This window comes from Amphibalanus amphitrite, unplaced genomic scaffold (genome assembly GCF_019059575.1).
Source record: "Amphibalanus amphitrite isolate SeventyFive unplaced genomic scaffold, NRLGWU_Aamphi_draft 000042F_arrow, whole genome shotgun sequence".
NCBI lineage: Eukaryota > Metazoa > Arthropoda > Thecostraca > Balanomorpha > Balanidae > Amphibalanus > Amphibalanus amphitrite.
In genome coordinates this window covers 379,703-403,389 of record NW_024881538.1, presented here as the reverse complement: position 1 = coordinate 403,389, position 23,687 = coordinate 379,703, and the positions used below count along the sequence as shown (strand labels likewise).

The 23,687-nt window shown below is 49.9% G+C and overlaps 1 protein-coding gene across 50 annotated transcripts in view; it reads right to left on the bottom strand.

The window, feature by feature from the left end:
• LOC122376004 (transcription factor RFX3-like) overlaps positions 1-14,949 on the bottom strand; it is a 28,207-nt gene extending 13,258 nt beyond the window's left edge. For 2 of the 50 annotated variants that reach the window (XM_043355717.1, XM_043355925.1), the window contains exons 1-8: positions 14,765-14,803; positions 9,035-9,173; positions 6,423-6,488; positions 3,437-3,575; positions 2,764-2,837; positions 2,063-2,156; positions 1,509-1,637; positions 350-514 (exon numbers count right to left, since the gene is read on the bottom strand). In XM_043355717.1, coding sequence (XP_043211652.1) covers positions 350-514; positions 1,509-1,637; positions 2,063-2,107 — 339 coding nt within the window. In that variant the 5' untranslated portion in view covers positions 2,108-2,156; positions 2,764-2,837; positions 3,437-3,575; ... (1 more) ...; positions 9,035-9,173; positions 14,765-14,803. Of the gene's footprint in view, positions 1-349; positions 515-1,508; positions 1,638-2,062; positions 2,175-2,763; positions 2,838-3,436; positions 3,576-6,422; positions 6,489-9,034; positions 9,174-14,764 lie in introns of those variants that run through there. The other 48 variants (XM_043355753.1, XM_043355872.1, XM_043355886.1 and 45 more) reach the window with 44 other exon arrangements.
• Between the last annotated feature and the right edge of the window lie 8,738 nt (positions 14,950-23,687).

The window sequence follows — 23,687 nt, the reverse complement described above, 5'->3', positions numbered from 1 at the left end:
AGCTCCCAAATGTTCTAAAAATACTGGTGGTGAATGATGGATCTACCTCTTAGCACTGAAACTCTTTGACTTTTACTTTCGACGCAGCTCGGTCGACACAACTGAACCTAATGCGTGTTTGGACACAATGACCTCAGCTCTCCCACGCTTCAAAGTTCTCGCTAACTTTCAACGCTCGCTAAGGATAAAGTTTCAATGCTACCTGTAGCTCGGAAGGTCCTGGCACAAACAGGATGAATAACACAAGCCGTAAGTCTATAACAGGGCTGTTTTGAAGACAGAGCCACAATTTGGTACCACCGACCTACGCCCGGGAACCCATCAGCAGCTATCGTCCGCCTTCACATACCGTGGCTGGAGAGACCCGGGTGGCCTGCGCCAGCGGGTCAGACGCCTCGGCAGCAGACGAGGAGGCCGCCGCGGCGGCCGGCGGCTGCTGCTGCTGCGGCGCCGTGGCCATCATGTAGGTGACCGTCTGCTGCTCGCCGGCCTGCGCGTCACCGGCAGCCTGCTCCTGAGCACGGTCGGCGGTCTCAGAGGGGACACCGGGCGGGGCAGGGGCGGACCCGACCAGCTCACACCGGCCCCCGCACCGGGTCAGGACAGAAACGGACCGCACAAAAACACCGGCTCTGCACCGCAACAGGAAACGGATACCCAGAACCGGCCGGCCGATCGGCAAAATGAGAAATCCGATACGGGTCAGTGCGCTGAAGGCATCACTGGTTTTATTTATTTATTCAACGATGACCACATGAAACTCCTGCATTAATCATTCAGTAGCGGTCCATTTCTGTCCTTTCGGTGGAAGCCAGGGGGCTGGGCCAGTCGGGTCCGAGCGATCACGGCGGCGGCACTTCTAGCTGAGCGGGTGAGCAGTCGAAAACCACACCACACACACGCACACTCACAGAGCGGTGGAGTCACGCCGGCAGGGCACGGCAGGGCAGGCTGCGGCGGCGCGTGTCGGCCGGGCGGCGCGCGCACTCACACACGGTGTCACATCGACACGCACACACATGGGATGGACAGTCTGCTGGTCAGTACGGAACCCAGGCCCCAGGGGCGGCAGAGATACAGCCCGGTGCCAGTACCGGCAGAGCGGTACAAACCCACTAATTAAATACATTTTTTTCAGATTACATTGTGGCTTCTCTAATAATATCCACGAACTTTCTGCAGTTTGACACACCAAACAAAACGGAATTGGACAATATAAGACTAAAACGCTAGTCAAAATATATAAATGTCTACTCGTTAGTAGAATATGTCTATCATCCTCGACATAAAGCTCATACAAGCTCGAAATACATCGAACTTGATTAGGTACCTAACGGAAACAAGCAAGCTCGAAACACATCGAGCCCGGTTAGCTAATAGTCACCGTAAACTTACTCCATCTAAGCACTAACTCCCCTCCACTCTGTCGGCTAGTCCGAATCCCCTCTTCCCCGGGGTCGCCCCATGCCCGCACGCCCCGTCACCTTTCCCTTCCCGGCGGTCCGTACCGTCTGCTGACTGCCGCGCGCCGTGGTCATAGTCAGAGAGTGCGTGTCGGCGCCCTCGACGCGCGGCTGGTGGATCATGTACGTGTTGCCGGCAGTGATGAGCTGACCCTGCGTCACCACCGGCTGACCCTGCCGTCGGGACACGGACGGGAGTCAGACAAAGCAAACCAGACCCCCGGAGGAATACAGGAACTGAGGTGGACAGAGGGCGGAGAGTGACCGGTGTCAGACCGTACACGATATAGGGACAAATTGTACACACAGCTTACACAACGGGTTGGATTATCATGTCGCCAAGTGAGCGAGGTCGCAAATGGCGCGAGATCATAATTGGAAAGCCCTGGCAATAAGGGAGCATGCAGCTTCCCATAGAAAGACAAATAACGGTACCAAATGGGTACCGAAGAGCTATGATACTTTCCAAACTAGAGGCCACGGATGTCACCTATCGGGACGTTTACTATCCCGACTTCAGATAGTGCCGCCGGATGTATGGAGACTGACTCAGTATTTCGCCGGTCGGCCCGGATGCCGAGCTCGCCCTGCGCTCTCACCTGGGAGCCGTTGGTGTAGAAGGCGCCGCCGTCGCCCGTGTACATCGTGACCGTACCGTCGTTAATGGCGGCGTATACAGCGGCGGGGTAGGCCCTGAGGGGAAGGGGGACGTCAGTTCGGACAGAGAACACAGCGACAGGGTAGGGGGCCGTCAGATCGAGCATAGACAGAAGGTGAGACAGCCGGGCAGGGTAGGCCTGAGGGGCGCCCGTCAGATCGGGCAGACAGAAGGTAAGATATTGGCCTCGGTCAGCTGATTTTAACTAGCAAATCCGCACAGATTTAGCACATTATCGGGAACATCAGTCACTTAACTTAAGCCCAATGTAAACTCTCTCCGAAAAAGCCTTTCCAAAGACTGGAGTCGCCGCTAGCAGCGCTGCAGAGCTGACCGGTAATAGGCGGGTCAATGTCCCCGGGTCACGCGAGGGCCGTTCAATCCGAGGGCCCCTCCCCCTGCCACGAGGCCGCTATCTACTGGGGACATTCTGACGTCCCGGGTCGCGGCGGGGTCCGACGACCTCCAGCGCCGTGTCGCATCAATTTGTGACGACGTAACGCACACATGGGGGAGGCTCGATAGCGCGACACGCGAGGGCGAGTGAGTGACGGCGTTCGGGCGACACACGGAGCTCGAGTGACAGACCTCAGACGGCATACCAAGGGAGGAAGGGAGAGAGGGCCCGCGCCGGCTACCTACAGAGTGACGGAGAGGGCCGGCCGAGACGAGGCCCCGATCCACACTTACAGAGCAGCCGCCGACAGTCGCAGTCTCTGCGAACAGACAGAGGCGGCATGCCAGAGCCAGTGCCGGTGGGCCGCGACCGAGAGAACATGCAAACTGAGGAAACGCTCCATTGAAACGAAACAGCTGACCAAAGGTGGCCGGAAGTTTAACCAAAGGCATAAAACAGTCGACTACAACACGTCTAGCCATCGATAAATCAGAAACAGATCAAACATTATAGGTCAGACAAATCAAGGCAACGCATCTCGCGCATTTGGTGAGTGGAATAATGAACTAGCTAAGTTTCACTAAAAAGCGGTTAATAGCAAGCAGACAGCTGGGTGGCAGAGGCAAAGCTGGGTCGAAAAGCGGGCGGGATAATACAATCAAGCAGGCGGGACAAGTAAGAGGTGCGTGCCGTTGGACCATCGCCCAGTATAAGCGGCGGTCACGAGCGGGTTCACGCCGTGGACAGACACAGACAAGCTCGGAGAGACAGTTGAGCCGGCTATGGGCAGAGCAGAGTAGCAGCGCAGGGGAGGCGGCAGGCGGGGCGGGTACGAGCGGGCAGCAGCAGGGCGGCCGGCCGGCCGGCAGTCCGCAGCCGCCGGCCGGCCGGCTCGTTAGTCACCAGCGGCGCATTTACATCTGTCCGTTAGTGGTGGCCGTGTAGAGGCTGGTGTCGGCCGTCGAACCATCTACATACTGTTGCTGCACGTAGCTGGCGGTGCCGACGCCGGCCGCCACGGCCGTCTCTGAGGCCGCCACGGTGCCGCCTTCGCTGACTGCCGGCACAGACGGACGGGGTCGATGATGGCCACGTGCCTTCCGTGCGGCGGCGGTGCGCACACCGCACACTCAATAAATCACCAGCGGCGCCGGCGGCACTGGCCGCGGACACGCAGCCCACCGCCGGACACATTCACAGGGCACGGGCAGACGGCGGCTGTCCTTCCCATCGGGCACAGACAGAATCAGACACACACGCACACACGGGACACGGAAACAAGGGTAAGTCACTGATAACGAACAGCTGACACGCAGTATTTACAGCAGCAGTCTGAGGGGAATTGCGTGCAACGCCAACTCTAATAAACAGTGAGACTCTTGGATTCTGGTTCTTAACAAGCTACTTGCCCCATCTCCAGCAGTAACGAGCTCCAAAGAACACTTTAAAAACGCCGCTACCTATTGCACGTTCTAAGAACGATGTGGTACTAAAAAACAGCCCTCTGACACGTATGTGAGCTTCGGATGAAGACGCAAACACAGGCACACAACACGATAAGTCACTTTGAGTCTGTTGGAACTGATAGTCATCCCGAGAACCAGCAAACACCTCACACATTCACGAGTATCACCCAAGTCCCAGCCCCATGAATCTCTCAGTCACCCGCAGTACGACCTAAACGGGGACACAGTAATTGGCCCACCAGACATGAGTAGGGGAGGGTTAGGGCCCGCAGGCAGGGGCGGCACCCAGGAACCAGCCAGCAGCTGTTCGGCTCCCATCCTGCCCCGCCGACGGGACCTGACCGCCGACCGATGCGCCCACCGAGCGCGATCAAACTTACATCGGAAGCATGACATGACACCGCCGATGGCGGCCAAATAATGCGATTTTTGAAAGAAATCTGATCATCATCTGTCCGATCATGAAATTTGATCAAATGCATCAGGCCTGCAGGCAATTGCAGAGTGATCTAGACTTTTAAAGGCAAACTATTTGTTATAAGTAAGCGCTTCGCAGCCGGAAAACGCGCACCAGACGCATAGATCAATTACAAAAAATTAAAATCAGAAACTTATCAAAATACCTTTACGCCGGGTGCAAGGACACTCTCGCCGTAAGAAAAGGATAGGTAATCGCAATGGCGAACAGACGCTCAAGATCAATTACAAAACTCCCGGGAATAATCAAAGCTCCTCACTGCCGGGTTCAGCGCCAGGATTGTCGCTGTTTCGCTACCGGTACCTGATATTCCCACTGCCAATTTCTAGCGAAGTTCCACCAACAGGGCGAGTACGTTCCGACAGCTTTCACATCATGTCGATCGTCATTAGGTACAAAATCTCCAAGTGAGACCACGCTAGCTAAACGAGATGTTCTCCAGTCGCATTCGGACCCAATATCGTTGCTCCGAACTCCTGTTTCTGATTGTTTCAGGGAGACGGCTGCCGGTGAGCCCCACCGATCACAACGGCTGTCACGGCCATCACATGTAGCCGAGCCGGCACGACGTCGCCGCACGATCGAAACCCCTCGAAGTACGGCACAGCCAGGCTGTCAGAATAACTCGATCTTGCGGTAAAGCCACGCGGTCGGCTGCAAATAGCCGCTGAGACCAAGTATGACGGCTTACACGAGCATCACGGTCGAGGAGTTCAACAAAGAGTGGAATAAAGTTGTGTAATAACTTCTGTCCGTCTACCTGGCATATAAAAGTATTATATTCATTATCCATATTGCAGATCAGCTCCCGTGACCCAGTTACCTGAAGCTGTCCCATCCATCATCTCAAAAATTAGGGCCACGACTTCATTCAGTCCGCTGACGGACATTACCAATTAGTCCTAAACAGCAGCCACCGGCCAGTCTGTACCCATTCGTCACAATCGGCCGTCCAGTTCGCGCTGAGCCCGCGCCGACGGTGGCCAGCCTTTGGCACGCGACGCCCCCTAACCTACATTGGAGCCATTCACGGTCCCCCCCCCAGGCACGCGCAACCTCCCCTCCCCCCGGCACACACACACACACACACACACTGCTCGAGGAGCTCTATCGAACGGCACCGGGCGCTCCAATAGACACAGTCAGCTGTACCCGTGTGTGTGGGGGAGGGGGGAGGGGGAGGGGGAGGGGGAGGGGGAGGGGGAGGGGGAGGGGAGGGAGGTCGAGCTAGGACGGATGCAGAGTCACAAAAGGTCAGGGATTTGGTAGACATCAGACACCATCATAGCAATGTGGTCCAATGCACAGCCGAGTCTTCCGACAGTGTCATCTCAACAAGCACGATCGTGATACTGCACCCGTTGGCAATAAGGCCATACGAGGTGTAAGAATCTTAAAAGCAAAACGACGGCATGAACAGTGTGCTATGAATTATAATTCCGACACTGAATTCCAAACTTAATAAAATAAGTAAATGTTTAACCACCAAATGCACGCAAGGCACAGAACGAGGGGTAAACACGAACGACCTTGCAACGAATAAATACCAGGGGCGCGGTCCTTACAGACATCGACTTTAGTAGGTCAGAACCCACGTTCCCCTCTCACACACACACCGACCCACCCACACACGCACATTACCCGACACCCTCAGTCAACTCTCATCTCCCCTTCCACATACACACAAACCCCCTCCACAATATACACATATGCGCTCTTATCTCTCGCCCCCCCCCCCCCACTGCAACAGACCCCGCCCGACCTCCTGACCATCCATCCCTCTTCACGTAGGTTCCATTCGGTGTCACTCGTCTCAGCCCTTGACTCAACATGGCTACGCTCGAGTCGACTCGACACGACACGGCCTTGCGCGGCTTGCCCAGCCCGGCTCGACAGTGCAGCCGACCGCTCGGGCCTGCGCTGGTGCACAGACGGTGGCGGCGCGATCGATCGTACTCACCAACAGCTGACGAGGGGTTCACTGGAGTGAGCGGCGCGAACGAGCGCGAGCTGCTGCCGGCGTCACCTGCGCGAAGGATATATGCGTGGTTACTGGCCTGAGCAGAGTATATGGGGAGAGGGGTAGCAGAGGCGGGCTAATAGGCGGGTTCATAGTGTCACGTAGAAGAAATGTTAACTTGCGCCTGATGGAGCAGGGGAGGGAGGGATTAGATGAGGTCTCTGTTTCACCACAGTACCTGGCAAGATGCAATAGAGAGATAACCGCCCTTTAGTGTCACATTGGGGAGGGGTAAACGGCAAACTGACGAATTATTACCAGTCTGACCACAGTGACCACAGAACACAACGCACGAAGATTGATGAATTTGTTGGGTATTGCCGTTCGCACACCGTCGCTGAACTGACCACAGTGCATGAGATACAGCAATGTGAAGCTAATACCTACCGCCGCCAGTGTCAATTGCTGTTTGCTAGTATGTGCGAGTGTGCGTGGGCATGTATGTGTGTGTGTGTGGGGGGAGGTTAAAACACGATAACCAATCTGACAAGAGCTCGCGGTACTACGTCGATTTAATACCACACGAGGGCAATGCGACATATTATAGCCAAGGTCCTGGTATGCAGTAGTGGTATTGATGAGTTCGAGCTGGTCCATATCCATAAAACACTACACTGGGACACAGGCCACCCAGGCGGACAGAAACCTCGGCCATTCGCGGCGTGCCGCAACCACTTCACTGCCTGAACATTGAAGACCATCGCCGGAGCTGGCACTAATAACTATTTGCGGCTTACGCAAAACACACAGCATGCAGAACATTCTGATGGGCAAATGCCTTCTGAAATGAGCCCATCAGGCACTGACCAAGAAAACATCCGCAGTCACCACGCACCAATACAGCTATTCCATCTATGAAAACAAATCACGATCGTGCTTGATTGGCGGTCGGCGGACTCGGCCTCGTGCGCGGCGGACTGCCCGAGCAAGACAGCTGAGCCCCATAGCCCCCCCCCCCCCCCCTGACCTGCTCAGCCACTGCTGATCGCCACATAATGACGTATAATGCCGGATGAATGGACTAAGTCACCGAAGCACGGACAACCGCCGTGACGCACGCGGCAAATTATACGGCCGACAAGCGGCGGCACACGCCGGCAGCGACGAGCGACAAACGACGCCAGCTCCGCGCTCCTTACGGCCATCGGAGCGTGTTATTGGTCGCGATAGGCCCAATGAGGGTCACGGGGTAAGCCATGTTTGCGAGAATATCATGCTGTGATTGAGATCACGCTTTTGCAAGGTGGGTGTGCTCAACACATGGAAAATGTTCTTACAGAAAACGAACTCATCTGAAAATAATTAGCGACAAATATTCATGCTCGGACTTCGGAATGGCAGCTGACGCCGTGATGGTCCAATCAGAGGCGTCTTCTCAACGTTGCAAAAGATATCGAGCGTTTGGCAACTGGGTACTCAGCCCGCAGCCATATACCTCTCGATGCCGGTGAAACCTCGCTTTCGCAGAGCTTTCAAAACAGCAGTAATGGCAAATGTTATAATTGGGATACCCAAAACAGTTTCCTATTCAATGGCCACCTCAATAACTTAGTTGAGAAGGAAATGCTGAGTTCCTTTCCAGAGTTCCCCGCAAAGCAATCAACAGTCCTGCTGGAGACGGTTCCTCGCGAGTGATACTGAGCATCATCGTTGGGGTGTGTATTAATTTGTGAGGGCATTCGACGAACTTGAGCTAGCCTTCGATGATCCATAGGTAATGGATTATGAAACATTGTACATACATCACAAAGCATGGTGTTTTCGTCGGTCGTGATATCTATTATCTAGCACACCCGATAAAAACATCACTATGTTGACTGGTAACGTTTCGCCGAGATCACAACACGTCTCACTCACAGCCTCACGTTCAGTAGCCTATTCGAGTTCTCTATTACATTTGCAATTTGTTGGAAAAATGAAACAAAACAATACGTCCACCAGCACGGCTTCCGACAAGGGCTTCTTAGAGAAGCAGCAATAGGCTAGCCATTATACGCTAATGACTTCATTACTTAGCTAGCCTAAGCTTACTTATAAAAAGAGCAAATATAAAATGCTATAACCGAGAGCCACAAAATGCGTCCCTTGATAACGGGCTGATGGGAGCCGGGAGTGGTGGTAATACGAACGATGGTGTCGAGCCGAGACAGTTAAATCGACTGAGATAGGATGTTGTTGTTTTGGGTTAGGGCGCGTACTGAGATAGGAGCACACCACACTACCGCACGGAAAAGATGGTCTGTGTGGCGGCTACATGTGGGAAGCAGGTGACAATACCTTCGACTGATGTAGGGTCCTTATCGTAGCCGTGACGGTGGTAGAAGTTCATATGTCGATAACGTAGGGTATCCGTGGGCGTAACAGTACTTGTGGGCGTGACAATCAAACGATGGTTCCCGCGACAGATGTGTCACTACCTGTGACGATGTCTGTGACGGCGATACTATGTTCCCCGTGACGGTGACACAGCGCACCCGTGACGATAACACAGCACGTCCGTGACAGCAACACAGAGCACCCGTAACGGTAGCACAGCACCCCCGTGACGGTACCTGTGACGGTGATGAACGGAGCGGCCACCAGCGTGGTGGTGACCAGCGCGGGACTGTCGGCGCCGCTGCCGGCGCTGTCCGGTCGGCTCGGCTCGCTCTCCGTCTGCGCGCGCCGGCTCGATTTGACCACCGACACCGTCTGGGGAGCGGCAGCCGACGGTCAGACTGCGCACATGGTACACTGCTGGACAGGCATGCGGCGCAGCGGGAGCGGGCTGGGCATCTGAGCACAGACACTCTTCAAGTGTGCACTCTGAGATGAAGGTGTTGGCTTCAGGCTTGGAATTGAAAACATGATAGGATGGAATAAAAGTTGCGCTGAAGGAAACGCTCGCACGAAGCAAATAGCCAAATCAACAAATCACTTTATTGTATGCCATCCTATGGGTAAACCACTTAAGAATGCACGAATCATAAGCGTTAATCCTTCGGGTAGTCGCAAGGACGAAAACGACAATGGTTAGGTAAGCCGCCCGGTGCTCAAGCTTGCCAACTTCTAACGATCACCATTTAATTGTCATTGAATTATCAGCAAATAAGACCTGTCATTGGCCTACAAACAGAAAAAGCGCATTCATTAGCGAAGCCGTGGTGCGTCCAAGCGCAGTTAGCGATCGCAGGCTGCACGAGTCTTTGATGTCCAGCCATCCAATGCGTTACCGCGTATGGGTGACAAAGCGCAGCTAGCCGCTAGCGCAAGCACGGACAGTGACTCAAATGCCACAGAACATGGTAGCAGCGTGTGATAGGACGTGCAGTCTTATAGCTTTGTATCCAGAGCCCCAGGTTAGCAACAGGACATGGTATATGGATAAGCAAAATCATCACTCAGGCGGAGGCGGATTCGCTGCGCTCGAGCACCACCGGTTCGGCATAATTCTCCATCTATGGTCACGGGTGCAATTTTCCAATTCAGTGCGTCATGTTTACCTGTATGCCGAATGCCGATCTTTGAAAGTGTTTAGTACGACTTTCTTCCAAAGGAAGAGCAAACAAATTTCCTCCCATTGACTTATAATGGAGAGCCGAGAGATCGCAAAACTGACAAGACTTTAGGTAACCGACATCAAAATTCTATAATATACAAATTGTTGGTATTGATTACCTCATTGAATAACTCAAGCTTGAAAGTTCTAGAAGATACGCTTTAAGTCTAGGAATGACTGAATCACAATTTTTTAGAGGCATGGTCATTTAAGTTGACCAGGTGGCCTGACCTTCTGTGATCTGGGTAAAAAAATTCACACATGATGCGATTGATGCAAGATAAGCAATAGATAGTAACAATGTTGGAAATAAGACCTTCTTCTGGTCCCAATCGGGTCCAAAGTTTTGTTCTCCTCTACAAATGTATGCCCCGGCGCCTTGAATCTTCTAAGTTTTGCAGCTTGTGTGATGAAAAACTGCTATGATTGCACTAAAATATGCAGTAGTAGCATTGATTTCTTTTTTTTTTTTTTTTTTTTTGTTTATTGGGGCTTACGGGCGCGCCGACTACAAGGTCATTTTGCGCCCAAGTCCATTTAGCATTGAGAGTCTCAGATTTCATCACTTATCATCTGTAGTAGGCCAAACCTATGGTTTTGTGGTTGGTTTTTCTAAAACATGGCCTATTCTCCGGACCGATTTCATTCTCCGGGACCAGGACCGAAAACGACATTTCCAGCACTGGCTACCTACCATGTTTCCTTTACACAGGCAAAAACATAAAAAGTACCTAAATAAATAAACTAGCAGGTGGCCAAAAACGCCCCCCCTACCCCCCCTAAACGGAGGTTAGCAGGCAGCAGCCCTTTTTTTTGCAGCTGAGCTTCACCCAATGACGCCATATCCATACCACGCCCCTTAACCCTCGCATGTGTAGGGGGGGGGGGATCGGATGGACCCCCATGGTTTTTAGCGAATAACTCGCGCAAAAAGCGGCCGATCGCGACGAAACTTTCAGTACCCTCGACTTGATTAATTTTACACCTACTTTGAAAATTTCATGACCATAACCCAAATGACCTTTGACCTGTAACCTATTTCTCGAGGCCATGTTTGGCCGGAATCGCGATTCGGCGTATGTCGGCTCGCATTAGCCGCGCGTTTGCAAGCTTTTCGTGGTTTCAAACGTTCAAACATGTGATTTGATGTTGCTCGCATGCATTAGGGTGGATGTCATGGTCACTTGAAGGTCAGGTTAGGTCAGTGACCTTTGGTGACCTCGGCTCACTTTTTCGAGTTTTACATGTTTCTAGGCTAGTTTTTGGCGCTGAATTCGAATTTAGCAACCATTTGAACATTTACGAAATAGTTTTTGTGCCTTCTTAACATGTTACGAAGCTGTCAGAGGCGGTTGACACGTACTACGAAATCCCGTCACGACCCCTGCTAGTTGACCTGACCTGACCTGACCCGACCTGGTCTAAATGCTTAAAGACATCATCTGTAATAGAAACTAACACGATATATTCGTGATCAGCACCCCGAAAAACCCCATAGCAGTAACACTACGACTTTCTAACAGGTTCCGATTTTCCGACTTTTGGGTCATTGACCTGACCTGGAAGGCCAACCAATGACCTAGGACCTTAAATTTGGGCATCATCGTCTTCCTCTTGTTACGGGCAACACGCTCGTTTTTTTCCGCGAAGCTCTAGCTCGATCAAGGGCTAAACGGCAAGGGGGGTCCAACCGACCCCCTCCCCCCCTACCCGTTAGAAGCTGGCAAACGCCGCACACATGCGAGGTTAAAAGGTTCAGCAATGGAGTAGTGCCACCGTGGCAAAGCAAAATATGTCGACTGCGGTATATTTGGAACTGACGATGATTGTCGCTCAGTGCAAACAGCAGGTTGAAATTCATCAACCAACAAGAGTTTTATTATGTAAACCATAGTTTGTTTGGAGCTGGGGGCATAACTACCTAATGAGTAATGAATTAAAGACTACATGATAGACTACTCTATATCACTAGCCTAGAACAATGTGGGTAAATCAACATAATAAAACTATCAAATCATAAGTAACTTCATTTCGATGTAAGAAATTTGTAATGTTTACAATAAGCCATCATAATCAAGGCATCCCTGAGCAAAACACAACTGCACTTTGTCTTGCTCTAACATGCTTCTCAGTCAGGGCCAGCCACTAATGCTAAGCACAACAGGTGACAAACAGCTTACTATTCTGATAGGTGCCTAATATAACTGGTGCTTGCTTATCATTTATCAACCTACACTACCCCAAAATGGAGAAGTTAGAATGCACCTTACAGGAACAGTTCATAATCATACATTGAGCTGTACCTATGGCTATTTTTAATGATATGGCAAAGCATGGTGTCACTTGTGCAGTTGAATTGCTAATTGTGCAATTGTATATGCAACAACATAACAAATCATTTTAGCTGAAAGCATACTTGCCAGAAACAACCAAAGAATATGCTAAGAACAAATAAATGCAATATGAGATCCATTTCAACCAGGAGTGAAAAGCACAGTGATAAGCATCAAACAGTGACATCTCATGCAAAGGAGGAACAATGCTAGGGTTACCTTGACATGAGGAGATGAAGAGATACTGATTTGGTCAGAAGCAGTGGCAGTCTGCATTGTAAATCCAGTTAACTCAATATCATTTAGCCAGCCTTCACCATTTAACTGCAACAGGCAGCATAGTACAGGCCTGAATGGATATGGTATGGACAAGGTGAGTTGGTATGGAATGCCTATGGATGCATTTTTCCTCACATCTACAAATTCCTAAGCAAATCTGGTAGTGCTCGCAAAACATTAATAACCTTATTACATTGCTGATATGCAATATATTGTCTATGGCATTGGCCTACCTAGGTAAGTAAATATGATTCCAATTTCCAACCTATTAGGTAGCAAATGTATGAAAAATGGGACTTACTACCAATGGTTATGGACCACATTTCAATAAAATTGACATAAACTATTGGATATGGGACAATTCAATGTGGAACAATTTCACAAGCAAATTCACAATATCCAATATCTAATGGAAATGTTAAATCATAAGGACCCAGACATTGGTTTCAGTGATTTGAGATCATAAAACATAAAAACAGCATAATCATAAGGTATGTGTCATGTATGTACCTAATCCATGTGAATTGTGATATCCACTGTCCAGCACCCTGAAAACTGACCAGGGTATAGTGAAAAGATAGGCATAAGTAAGGAAAAACAGATGATGGTATTGTACACAACTCCCACTCCCCAAGTGAGGTGAGGAAATTCAAAATTATAATAAACTCTAGATAAATAAATACATTACACACAGGCAAGTGGCACTGCCATCTGCCATCAGAATCTGGTACTGAAAATCACAGTGCAGACAGAACAGTAGGTAGGGGTGTTTATCTTTGACAGTTTAAGACAACAACTTCCAAGCAGAACAAGTGCTCGCAAAACATTATAAATATGCATTCATACATCATAATTATTACCTGCCATGTAAATTTTGTATTCAAAACCCTGATAGTAGCCTATGCTCAATAGCTGGTTTAATAGGAAAATCTTTAGCCCCGGTAATGCCAGTCCCTTAGCAGCTGCTGCCTGAGGCCTGAATGTCTAATCTGCACAAAGTGACTGAACAAGGTAAAGACAAAAGTAAAATTTCTACCTTGATTTCTAACTTCACTTGTGACTTCACTCCCCCAAAATATTTGCCACTTGGGCTAGCAGTTGTAGTGGCTATTCCAATTTCCATGGTTTGGATTATAGTTTATACTCTGCAGTCTACACCCCATTGCTGAAAACTTATCCTTATTGCATGCAGAAAAGTTAATACAATTCAGCTTGCTAGCATGATTCAGAGCCAACCAAGCTGATAATGCTTCATTGCATACTTGGTGGTGAAACCAGTTAGCTCACAGGCCTTCACAGTTAAATTCAGCATGTAAGTGAGCATGGCTAAGCAGTGAACAGTGACCTTTGGTTTAGATGCAAAGAGCAATATTGATATTGATACAAACTTGTGGCAGTTTGAGATATCTTCACTGCAACTGGCTGACAGAGATAGGCAGGTATTGATAGGCATATCAGGAATCAGCTATATCCGCTTTTTACACCCTTAAAAATTGGAGAAATCAAAATTGACAAAATGAAAAGGAAAGAACACACCCTTCTTCACCACTTGAAAGAGACATCACACAGCAATACTTACAATACCTACTTTGTAAATTTTACAAATGTTATAAAAGCTTTGTACACAAAACATTTACATGCCGCACCACAACCAACCACAGAGCCAGGTAAGGTTACACTAGTTATGTTCGGTAACATTTGGTCGGCTTAGATTAGAAACTTTGGTTATTTCTGCTTGTAGTGCACCTGATTTTCTTGCATTAAATCATTGTATGAACTAGGTATTTTCTAAGCTGATATGACTTGTGACAAAATGGTGTGGATCATTTATTCAATTTTGGGCCTATAGGGTGGAAAGTGGTGATTTTGGCAGCATACCAATCATTTTATCAATTTGAATGGGGCATTACATGGTACACTAGCTAATCATGATCAATCAAATTCAAATTTGAAATGGGATGCAATGCATTTGTTGAATCACATGTCATCACGACAATATCGACGGATCCAGATGCAGGACAGTCCCCCAGCCCCATCCCAATCTCAATCTACTTCTGGCGTGGGGATCACACTCATCATTAAACGACAAGGGACACATTCATTCAGTTATTTACGAGGGTATTAGTGCATACCAATATACACGTGCTACCTCAAAACGACAAATTCACCAAGGCAACCGGCCCACGACCTCCCACCTCGTTTGTTGACAAATGAACGCTCGGTAGCTATGGAGATGGCTTCCGTTGCCAGGCGACGGTGAGATATTCGAAATATAAAAGAAAATTAAATAAATATTTTTCTTCAAATTTTTCAAGAAAATATAATAAAGATTATTGGAGAACAACTTTCTTTCAAAAGTAAGCGAAATTTGTAGAGCAATTGTAACTTAACGCTGAACTATTTTCCTTCAGTCAGGATTTTGTGCTCAGCCGCGTATGGTTTTATTTTCAGCCGCTAGATGGTGGAAAAATCAATACGTACGGTAATACAGATTCTCGAATCCATGTGCAACAAACACGGACGTATAAATAAACTGGACCCGCAACCACCTCCATTCAGGTGAAGCCGACAAGGCGCCATTTTACGTTGCCAAAAAGCCGTGCTCTGGAAGGTCATCGAGCCAATACAATTAGAATTGCGTCCAAACGGATGATCGGATCGAGATGCTGGTGGTACCGTTCGACGGGTAATTCCTTGAGGAAGGCGATGATGGATGTCACATGTCACCCGGTGTCACATGGCGCGTGCCACGTGCCGACAAACTTACAAAGGGTAAAAACGTTTAAAGGGACTATCCCACCTTTAACATGGGGTTTGAGTTGAGATAGCCAAGTTTGCGGCGAGGTTCCAAAACCACTATCTATCTAGGTTGCAACCCCCGCGGCCTCTTGGTGTTGAAGAAATTCGTTCCCTTCATTTGAAAATGGGCCTTGTACAGTCTGTCTTAAAAGTACCGCGCAAAGTGACGGTGGATCCATCAAGCCTGACCGATGAAGGACTGCCAAATTTGAGTCACCGAAGCAATGGACATCCTCGTCCATTCCCCAGCTCCATTGGTTCGGTGACTTTCAAATTATAGCAGGCCCTTCCTCGGTCAGGCTTGATGGATCCACCGTCACTTTGCGCGGTACTTTTAAGACAGACTGTACAAGGCCCTATCTTCAACATGGAGCGACCGTTAGGTGACGTCACCTCGTTTAGTCATTCTGATTTAAATGGGTTTGTTCGTTGAAAAATCACTTAAAACTTGGTCTGAACTTTGTTGCGGTGCCTACAGAGCAAAAAGAATCAGCTTTATGACAGTAATGTGGCCTGGGGAAGGAGGTAATTTTGGGCTGTGACGTCACATATTTGAAAGTTTGTGTTTGGAATACGGGAAGCCTAAGATGTTTAATGAAAAATAAATGCCAGAACCGTGTTCCTGGTCATCCAATCTATAAAGTCGGGCACAATTTAACTGGTTTTAACAACATTTTAGAAGGTGGGATAGTCCCTTTTTAAGCGACGCTTCAAATCAAACGAAGGGCGGCACAGGTGCCAAACTCACAGGTCACATGTCCCAGTGTTCGACCACTAACATATGGTATGCTCGGCATCAGGGGGTGCGGAATGCACGCGCTAGTGGCCAAAAACATGTTTTGAGGAGGCATCCTCCGATTCCGGAAAACCTTGACCTAGGCACACCAAATTTGGCACACTGACACTACTGGACACGCGCTTTAAGGTGCTGTACAAATAGGCGTGCTGGGGTACACGGTGACATATGCGGGTAGGGCTGGCAAGCTCAAAGTGCCAAATATACACAGGCCACCCAGAATGCATTCCAGCATAGTTATTGAGCATATCCATCTCCTGGTGGCCCCCAAAGGTGCGCTCTGCACGTGCAAAAAATTATCCGCGCCGAGCGGTGGGGATGCTTGGACACCCTATGTGGATTTATGTAAATATCTCGAAAACGGCGATGTGTAGCGCCGCCGTTTTTGGCACACCTTTTCATACATCTTTTTCACACATGCTGCGTAACTTTCAGACTTAGGTCATTCAAGGTTAGGTCATCAGGTTACGTCCAAGTGACTTTCTTTCTTTCTTTTGTTGGTTAGGTGCTTCGGTCTTTTAGACCATTTCGCACCGGTGTGTTAACGAAGTCGAATTAAATAAACTGAATGAAGAAACTAGTGAACCTACAGACGATGAAGAAGATCCGTTTTAAGGAGAAAAGAGAAGAGAAGTTGTATTAATGCAGGATGATCATCACCAAGAACGATGGGTAGATTCATTTGTACATCATGTGCCCGGCAGTAGTCATTTATTGGTTTACGATGTATATGATATTTACGACAATGTACTATAATGTGTTCGATTGTAAGAGGAGACCTACAAGAAGGACAAGTAGGCCTTGGCTGTCGATTGAATATGTGAGAATGAGTTAAGTAAGTATGTCCGATTCGTAGTCTTGCCAAAACCTTTTCTTCTCTCCTGGATTTTCGACTTGATGATGACCAATGTTGTATATACGGTTTAATACGATGAAGGTGTGTGCCAATACCATCGGTGTCCCAACTGTTTTGCCAGAAATGGTAACAATGTTGTTTTATGGAGGCTCGAATATTGCTGGAGGTATAAGGGATCGCGGTGATGTCTTGAATCGCTAGGGCTTGCTTGGCGTATTGTTCTGCTTTTTCGTTGCCATATATGCCGCTATGCCCAGGTATCCACAAAAACTGTATTTTAACTCCGTTGTCGATAAGTTGTTGGTGCAAAGTAAGTATGTTTAAACAAATATGTTGCGTGGTATCAGGTTGCAAAAGGCCTAAAACTGCTGATTTGGAATCGGAACATATGCATGCCATTTGAATGTGGTGATGGCGAATAAGTTTGAGAGCGAGGAAAATTGCGTGTAGCTCAGCAGAGTAGACAGAAATATCATTTTGTACCCTTACAAGTGTTTGTGGATATTCTGGAGCGAATATACCGATGCCGACCGTGTTGTTTTGTTTTGAGGCATCTGTGTAAACAAAATGGAAAAGAGCATTGGACGCCTGAAAACTAAGAAAAGCTTGCTTCACTTCGCCGTGAGAGAGAGAATCCTTACGAGCCGTAAACAAAAAGGACACCGAAAGTGGATGAGCCGTCCAAGGCGATACGGCACAATGCGGTAGTGGTGGGACATTTGGTAACTCGTATCCTAAATCAGTTTGATATTTTCTTGTTCGTGAGGCCAATGTAAGCCCGGTCCGTCTCTCGCATCGACCGAGGTAACTGAAATGCAGCCGAGGAAGAACGGATATAGCTGTGTGAGCTGCGTGTGACGGATATTGTTTAATTTTTGAGTAGTATCAGGGCGTATTTTAACATGTTAACTGGGTCGGCAATTGCCGACCCAGTCACGGAGAATGCCGACCCAGTGACAGCCGTTTGCCGACCCAGTTGCCGCCCCCTCTAGGATGCAGCACGCACATGCAGGCTAGGTGCCGTCATTCATAGTGAGGCTGCTGCCCTCCGAAATGATAATGCCGCCTCTTAAAGTGAAGCAGCCGTCTATAGAAAGTGATGATCCCGCAACTCAATGTGACAGTGCCGCCCCTAAATCTGTTAGTAGCCCCACTCAATGTACCTAATGGTGCCGCCCTTCTAAACATCTGTGGAGCCCCGCAATGTGATGATACCGCCCCTCAAGAAGATGATGCCGCCCCTTTCAGTATCGGTGGCGCCCCTCAATGTGCTGGTGCCGCCCTCAAAGTGCCGGTGGCGCCCCTGAATGTCATGGTGCTGCCCGCCAACGAGTCGGTGGCACCCCTCAAAATGATGCTGCCGCCCCTTAAAGTGTTAGTGCCGCCCCTCATAGTGTCAGTGACGCTCTTCGGAGTGTCAGAGGAACCCACCAATATAATGGTGCCGCCCCTCTAGGTATCCACATCGCCCCTCATTGTGATGGAGCTGCCCCTCAAGCAGATGATGCCGCCCCCAAGAAGATGATGCCGCCCCTTTCAGCATCGGTGGCGCCCCTCAGTGTGATGGTGCCTCCCTCAAAGTGCCAGTGACGCCCCTAAATGTGATGGTGTCCATGGGTGGAGAATGTTTGAAAAAGTTACCCCGGCCGGCGACCAATAGTCGGAAAGACGATATGCTTACATTGTTGTCAACGGTCATCATAAGCAAACCCCTTACGCAGCCTTCTTCAATGTTGGGCAGCTCAACCTCCTATAAAACAAACAGGGAGTCGATCCAGGAATATCGACCGGTCCCGGTCTCGCAGCTCAGTCGGTAGAGCGTTGGACTTCGCGTGGCAAGAGTACGCGTCCCGGATACAACAGTCCGATTTCGAAGCGTGCAACGGACGCTCGGTGTTTATGAGCATCCTGACGAGTACCTACGCTATTATAAACAGGTATGGTTGCGGTCTTTGGCACTGGCAGGCCAGTCGAAGGCAGCGAGGTCAAGCATTGTTTCAGAAAAAGTGCGCCGAAAACGCGCCAAATTTTCGAAACTGAACCCGATTTGAGAGCAGTCTTGGCATTGGCGACCACACGCGGGTCCTGGGGTTGGAGATTATGGTATGTTAAGCAAATAGTTAGTTACCTTATTTGCAATAGGTATTACGTCCACGGCCCATGGTAGTGAACATTTGAAGAACGAGTTTTCTTTTCTCGTTTGGAGACAGCTTCTAGGATTTACAAGAGTGGAAAAGTTACCCCGGCCGCGCCGGGGTAGGCTGAAAGTTACCCCGGCCACGGCCGGGGTGGCCGGGGCAGGTTCTCCACCCATGATGGTGTCTCCTGTCAACGAGTCGGTGGCGGCCTTCAAAATGATGCTGCCGCCCCTAAAAGTGCTGGTGCCGCCCCTTACAGTGTCAGTGGCGCCCTTCAAAGTTTTGGAGGAACTCATCAATACAATGTTGCCGCCCTCTAACTTTCTGTAGCGTCCCTCCATATACATAATGGTGCCGCTTCTCAAACCATCCGTGGCGCCCCTCAAAGTGATGGTGCCGCCCCTTACAGTGTCGGTGGTGTCTCCTCAAAAGTCAAGGTGCCGCCTCTCAAAGAAATGCTGGTGTCCCTCGAAGTGTCGGAGGCGCTCCTCAATGTCATGTTGCCGCCCCTCAAACCTTCCGTAACGCCCCTCAACGTCATGGTGCCGCCCCCCCCCCCCCCAATGTGCTCACGGCGCCCTTAAATGTCATAGAAGCGCCGGTCAAAGTGATGACTGTGCTCCTGGCAGTGTCGGTGGCGCCCCTTATAGTGTCGGTGGCGCCCCGAACAGTATCGGTGGTGCCCCTCAAAGTGATGATGTCAACCTCAAACAAACGGTGGCGCCCTTCGAAGTATCGGAGTCCCTAAATATCATACCTATTGCCGCCCATTAACGATCTGTAGCGCCCCTCCATATGATGGAGCCGCTCCTTAAAGTATCCGCGGCGGTCCTTAAAGTTACAGTGCCGCCCCTTACAATGGGGTGGCCATAGGCGGTCCCAGGGGGGGGGGCACGGGGGCCATGGCCCCCTTTGGTGCTGAAAGGTGGGGCCATACTATCTTTTGGCCCCACCTTTTCAGATCGAACAAAAGTCCTACAAAAACTTTTTGTACGTTTCATTTTCTTGTTTAGTGAAAGGTCTTTCTTGCACCAGCAAAGTAAGTAAATTTCCAGAGGTGGGCATCGCTACCGAAATTTGGAAACCGCTACCGCTATTTTCCGCAACCAGAGGTACCCAAAGCGCAATCGCAACTCCGAAACTATTTTTCAGATCTTGAAACCGCAACTCGCAACTCCGCAACTCCGCAACTCCGCTACCCATCTCTATTAGGTACCTATGTTTTATCAGTTTTCGTCCTGAAGTGCAGTGCTATGTCTGATAGGACATACCACTGCATCCTTTTGAAGGTCACCAGAGGTCATCAAAGTGAAAATGTTCCCAATTTTCCCGGATTTTGATGAATTTCAGCTTCAGACGCTCTAACTCGTGAAAACGGCTTTTATCGGGCATAACTTCTAACATAATTTAGCTAGGTCAATAATCTAATCGCCATAGCATTTCTCCACCAAGGCGCGTCGTTTCGAGGCCATCAATGATATATAAGATGACCTCGAAAGGTCAAATTTAAAATTTGACTTCAGTTCAAGGTCACGACCTGACCCAAATAGGTCATGTTGCACATCAATTGATTAGTCTTGACGAGATAAACACAATGAATTTGTCCTGGAACCTGTATCTCGCTTCAATCCCGTATCTCGGTGGCGGCCCCGGTAGCGGTTGCGCTTTAGAATTTTTCGCTTCCGCAACTCGCAACTCCGCAACTTTTTGGGGCTCGGTAGCCGATCCGTAACTCCGCTCCCATGAGGGTAGTCCGCTAGTTGCGGAGTTGCGGAGTTGCGGACCTAAGTTGCGCAATGCCCAGCTCTGTAAATTTCACTCATGAGTGGGCTCAGTTTCACATCCTGTCAATTTGGCGGTCAGTGTCGCTGGCACCGGTTCACAAGTATGGCCGGATGTGAGATATAGGTATTCTATTTTATGTGGAATATCGGGTTGGGTTTACTTGAGGCTCTCATAGGCACAACGTTGGCTGACATGAGATCCTCCTGCCAAATGAGCGTGGTTCTACGACACTAAAGTATGACCTCATGGGTTGGTGCTGTGCACCTCAGAAGCCCGGTGTATGCCGGCTTGGTTCCTTATGAATAAGCGTGGGATCTCCGGGGCCTGCGTATTAGAGATTGCATGAACTAGTATGTCATCTCAGAGGCCTGTGTACACAGTACACAGTGGCGGTCGGAGGGGGGAGGGGGGGCATCAGGGCCATCCCCCCAAGGGCAAATAAGGGGGCATCATATCATTTTGCCCCCCCCCCTCCCAAACAACCGTTGGGCCCCCATGAGCGTATTGGGCCCTGGCCGTTATCCGATTGTGACGAGGCTCAAGAAACCCACGCCCAGCTGTTACCTAATAGCTCCCACACCGGTCTTTGAGCGTCCTACACTGAACTCTGAGGGCCCTTCAGTGGCGGTCAAGCGCCCACACTGACCGCTAAGAGCCCAGATCGACCTCTGATGGCCCTCCACTGGCCTTTGAGGGCCCCTAAACCGGCGTCTGAGGGCCTCACACCGGTCTCTGGTGGCCTTATATTTCTGTCTCTGGGGTCCCAAAACTAACCTTAGGCGCCTATGAGGGCCCGCACTGCTGTTGAAGACCCGATGCCGGCCTCTAAGGGCCCGTACCGGCCTCTGATGGCCCATCTTGGCCTTTGAGGGCCCTTTGCTGGCCTCTGGGTCCAACGCCGGCCCATGCCGGTCTTTTAGGACCTTACGCTGACCTCTGAGGGCCCCATGTCGGCCTTTGTGGCATGGCCTTTGCAGGCCCTGTACTAGTCTCTGAGGGCCCTAAACTGGTCTCTAATTGAAAACATACAGGGATGGACTTCTGAAGTTCTGAGAACGCACGCAAACTCCTGCAGAGCCTAACGTGTCCCGATGGTTCCGAGCAGATTCCCTCATATTTCGGCGCCGGGGCCCCATGAGCCGGCGTGGGTCCTTGGCTGACAGAGACCGATGAAGTCTCCAGGGCCCAGGGACAGTCTTTTTGGCAGTTGAGGATTAGGCAGATTGAGTGAGCCCCAATAGAGCCGTTGCAAAGCCCCGCAGGAGTCTGCGCGCGGCCCCCAATGCCAAATTTGAAAGCCAGGAACCTGTGGGGGTCTCTAGAGGTCGGAGTAGCAGCCACACAACTATGTCATGGGTAAATGCCATAGTCTAAAAATGCTCTCTTGGTTTTATATGCTGCTCCGATCTGTCGCCACGGTGCGGCGGCCCGACCGGTGAGCACACCTTGGGACGGTAAATGGAAGTGGCTATTTCGCTTAAGCTAAGTTCAAAAACTGTACGCAAGAATGACATGGATGTAGCATTAGAAATGCCAACTGCGCGGCACTTTGTGGCGTCGACTTTGCTACACACGTAAAAACTTAGCCGATCACCTCCCCCCCCCCCCCCCCGGTCGACGGATAAATGTTATGTTCCGCGGGTTTGATTTTGCCCCCCCCCCCCCCCTTTAGCTAGCGGCTGCGACCGCCAGTGGGGGTGGCGTCCTCAAAATAAAAGTGATGTTGCCCCCCCCCCCCCGAGTAATGTTGGCGTCTCTTCTAAGTATCGAAGGCGCTCCTCATTGTCATTTTGCCCCACATCACTGCGCACATGGCGCCCTCCAATGTAATGGTGCCACCCCCAACGCTCAAAGAGATAACTGCGCTTCTCACAGTGTCGGCGGTGCCCCTCAAAGTGGTTTAAGTGCCCTAAAAAAGTTGGTGGCGCGCCTCAAAGTGATGCTGTCGTCCCTTAGCATATCTGCAGCGCCTCCAAAATGATAGTGCCTTCCCTTAACCGGCGCCGGGCTGAGGTTTGAACCCCCCTCCCGACCCCTATAACTTGGCTTCTGGGCCACGTAGCGACACGCGGTAAGCGGCATTCGAAAGAGTGTCAAAAACTACTTGGGTTAGTTGGTTAACCGTACTTTGGTTAGGTCAAGTCAAATGTCAAATATCAGGTGACCAGAGGTCATCAAAGGTGAAATGTGGGTGAAATGTTGTCTGTTTCAACATTTATTGACAAACTGGCGCATAACTCGGGGAAGAATAGAACTACAGCACCGCGAAAAAAGCGCATTCGATTGCTCTTCAACGTTCCTATAAAGTCCTCAGACTTGACCTAACATCAACGGCTTAACCTCCAGAGCACAACTAGTTTAACCCGTGCCGGGCCGGGGAGGGTTGGAGTGGACAGTGGACCCCCTCCGCCCCTCTACTGAGCTGTTTTAATGAAGAACCTTTTTACTGTAATAATTATTGACTCACGAAAGTTATGACATTGTTTTTTCAGTACTGTGCTCCTCTCGTCGAGATGCGTCGAATGAACAATAATTTGACATTCAAATGTCATTTGGGAAATTTGAGCATAGGTCCAGGTCCTGACCTGACTGGTAAAGGTCACGTTGCATATCAGTCGATTTGTATCGTCAAACTGAAATCATCTAAGGTGTTTTCATCGCTCAGGCATGTCGCATGTCTC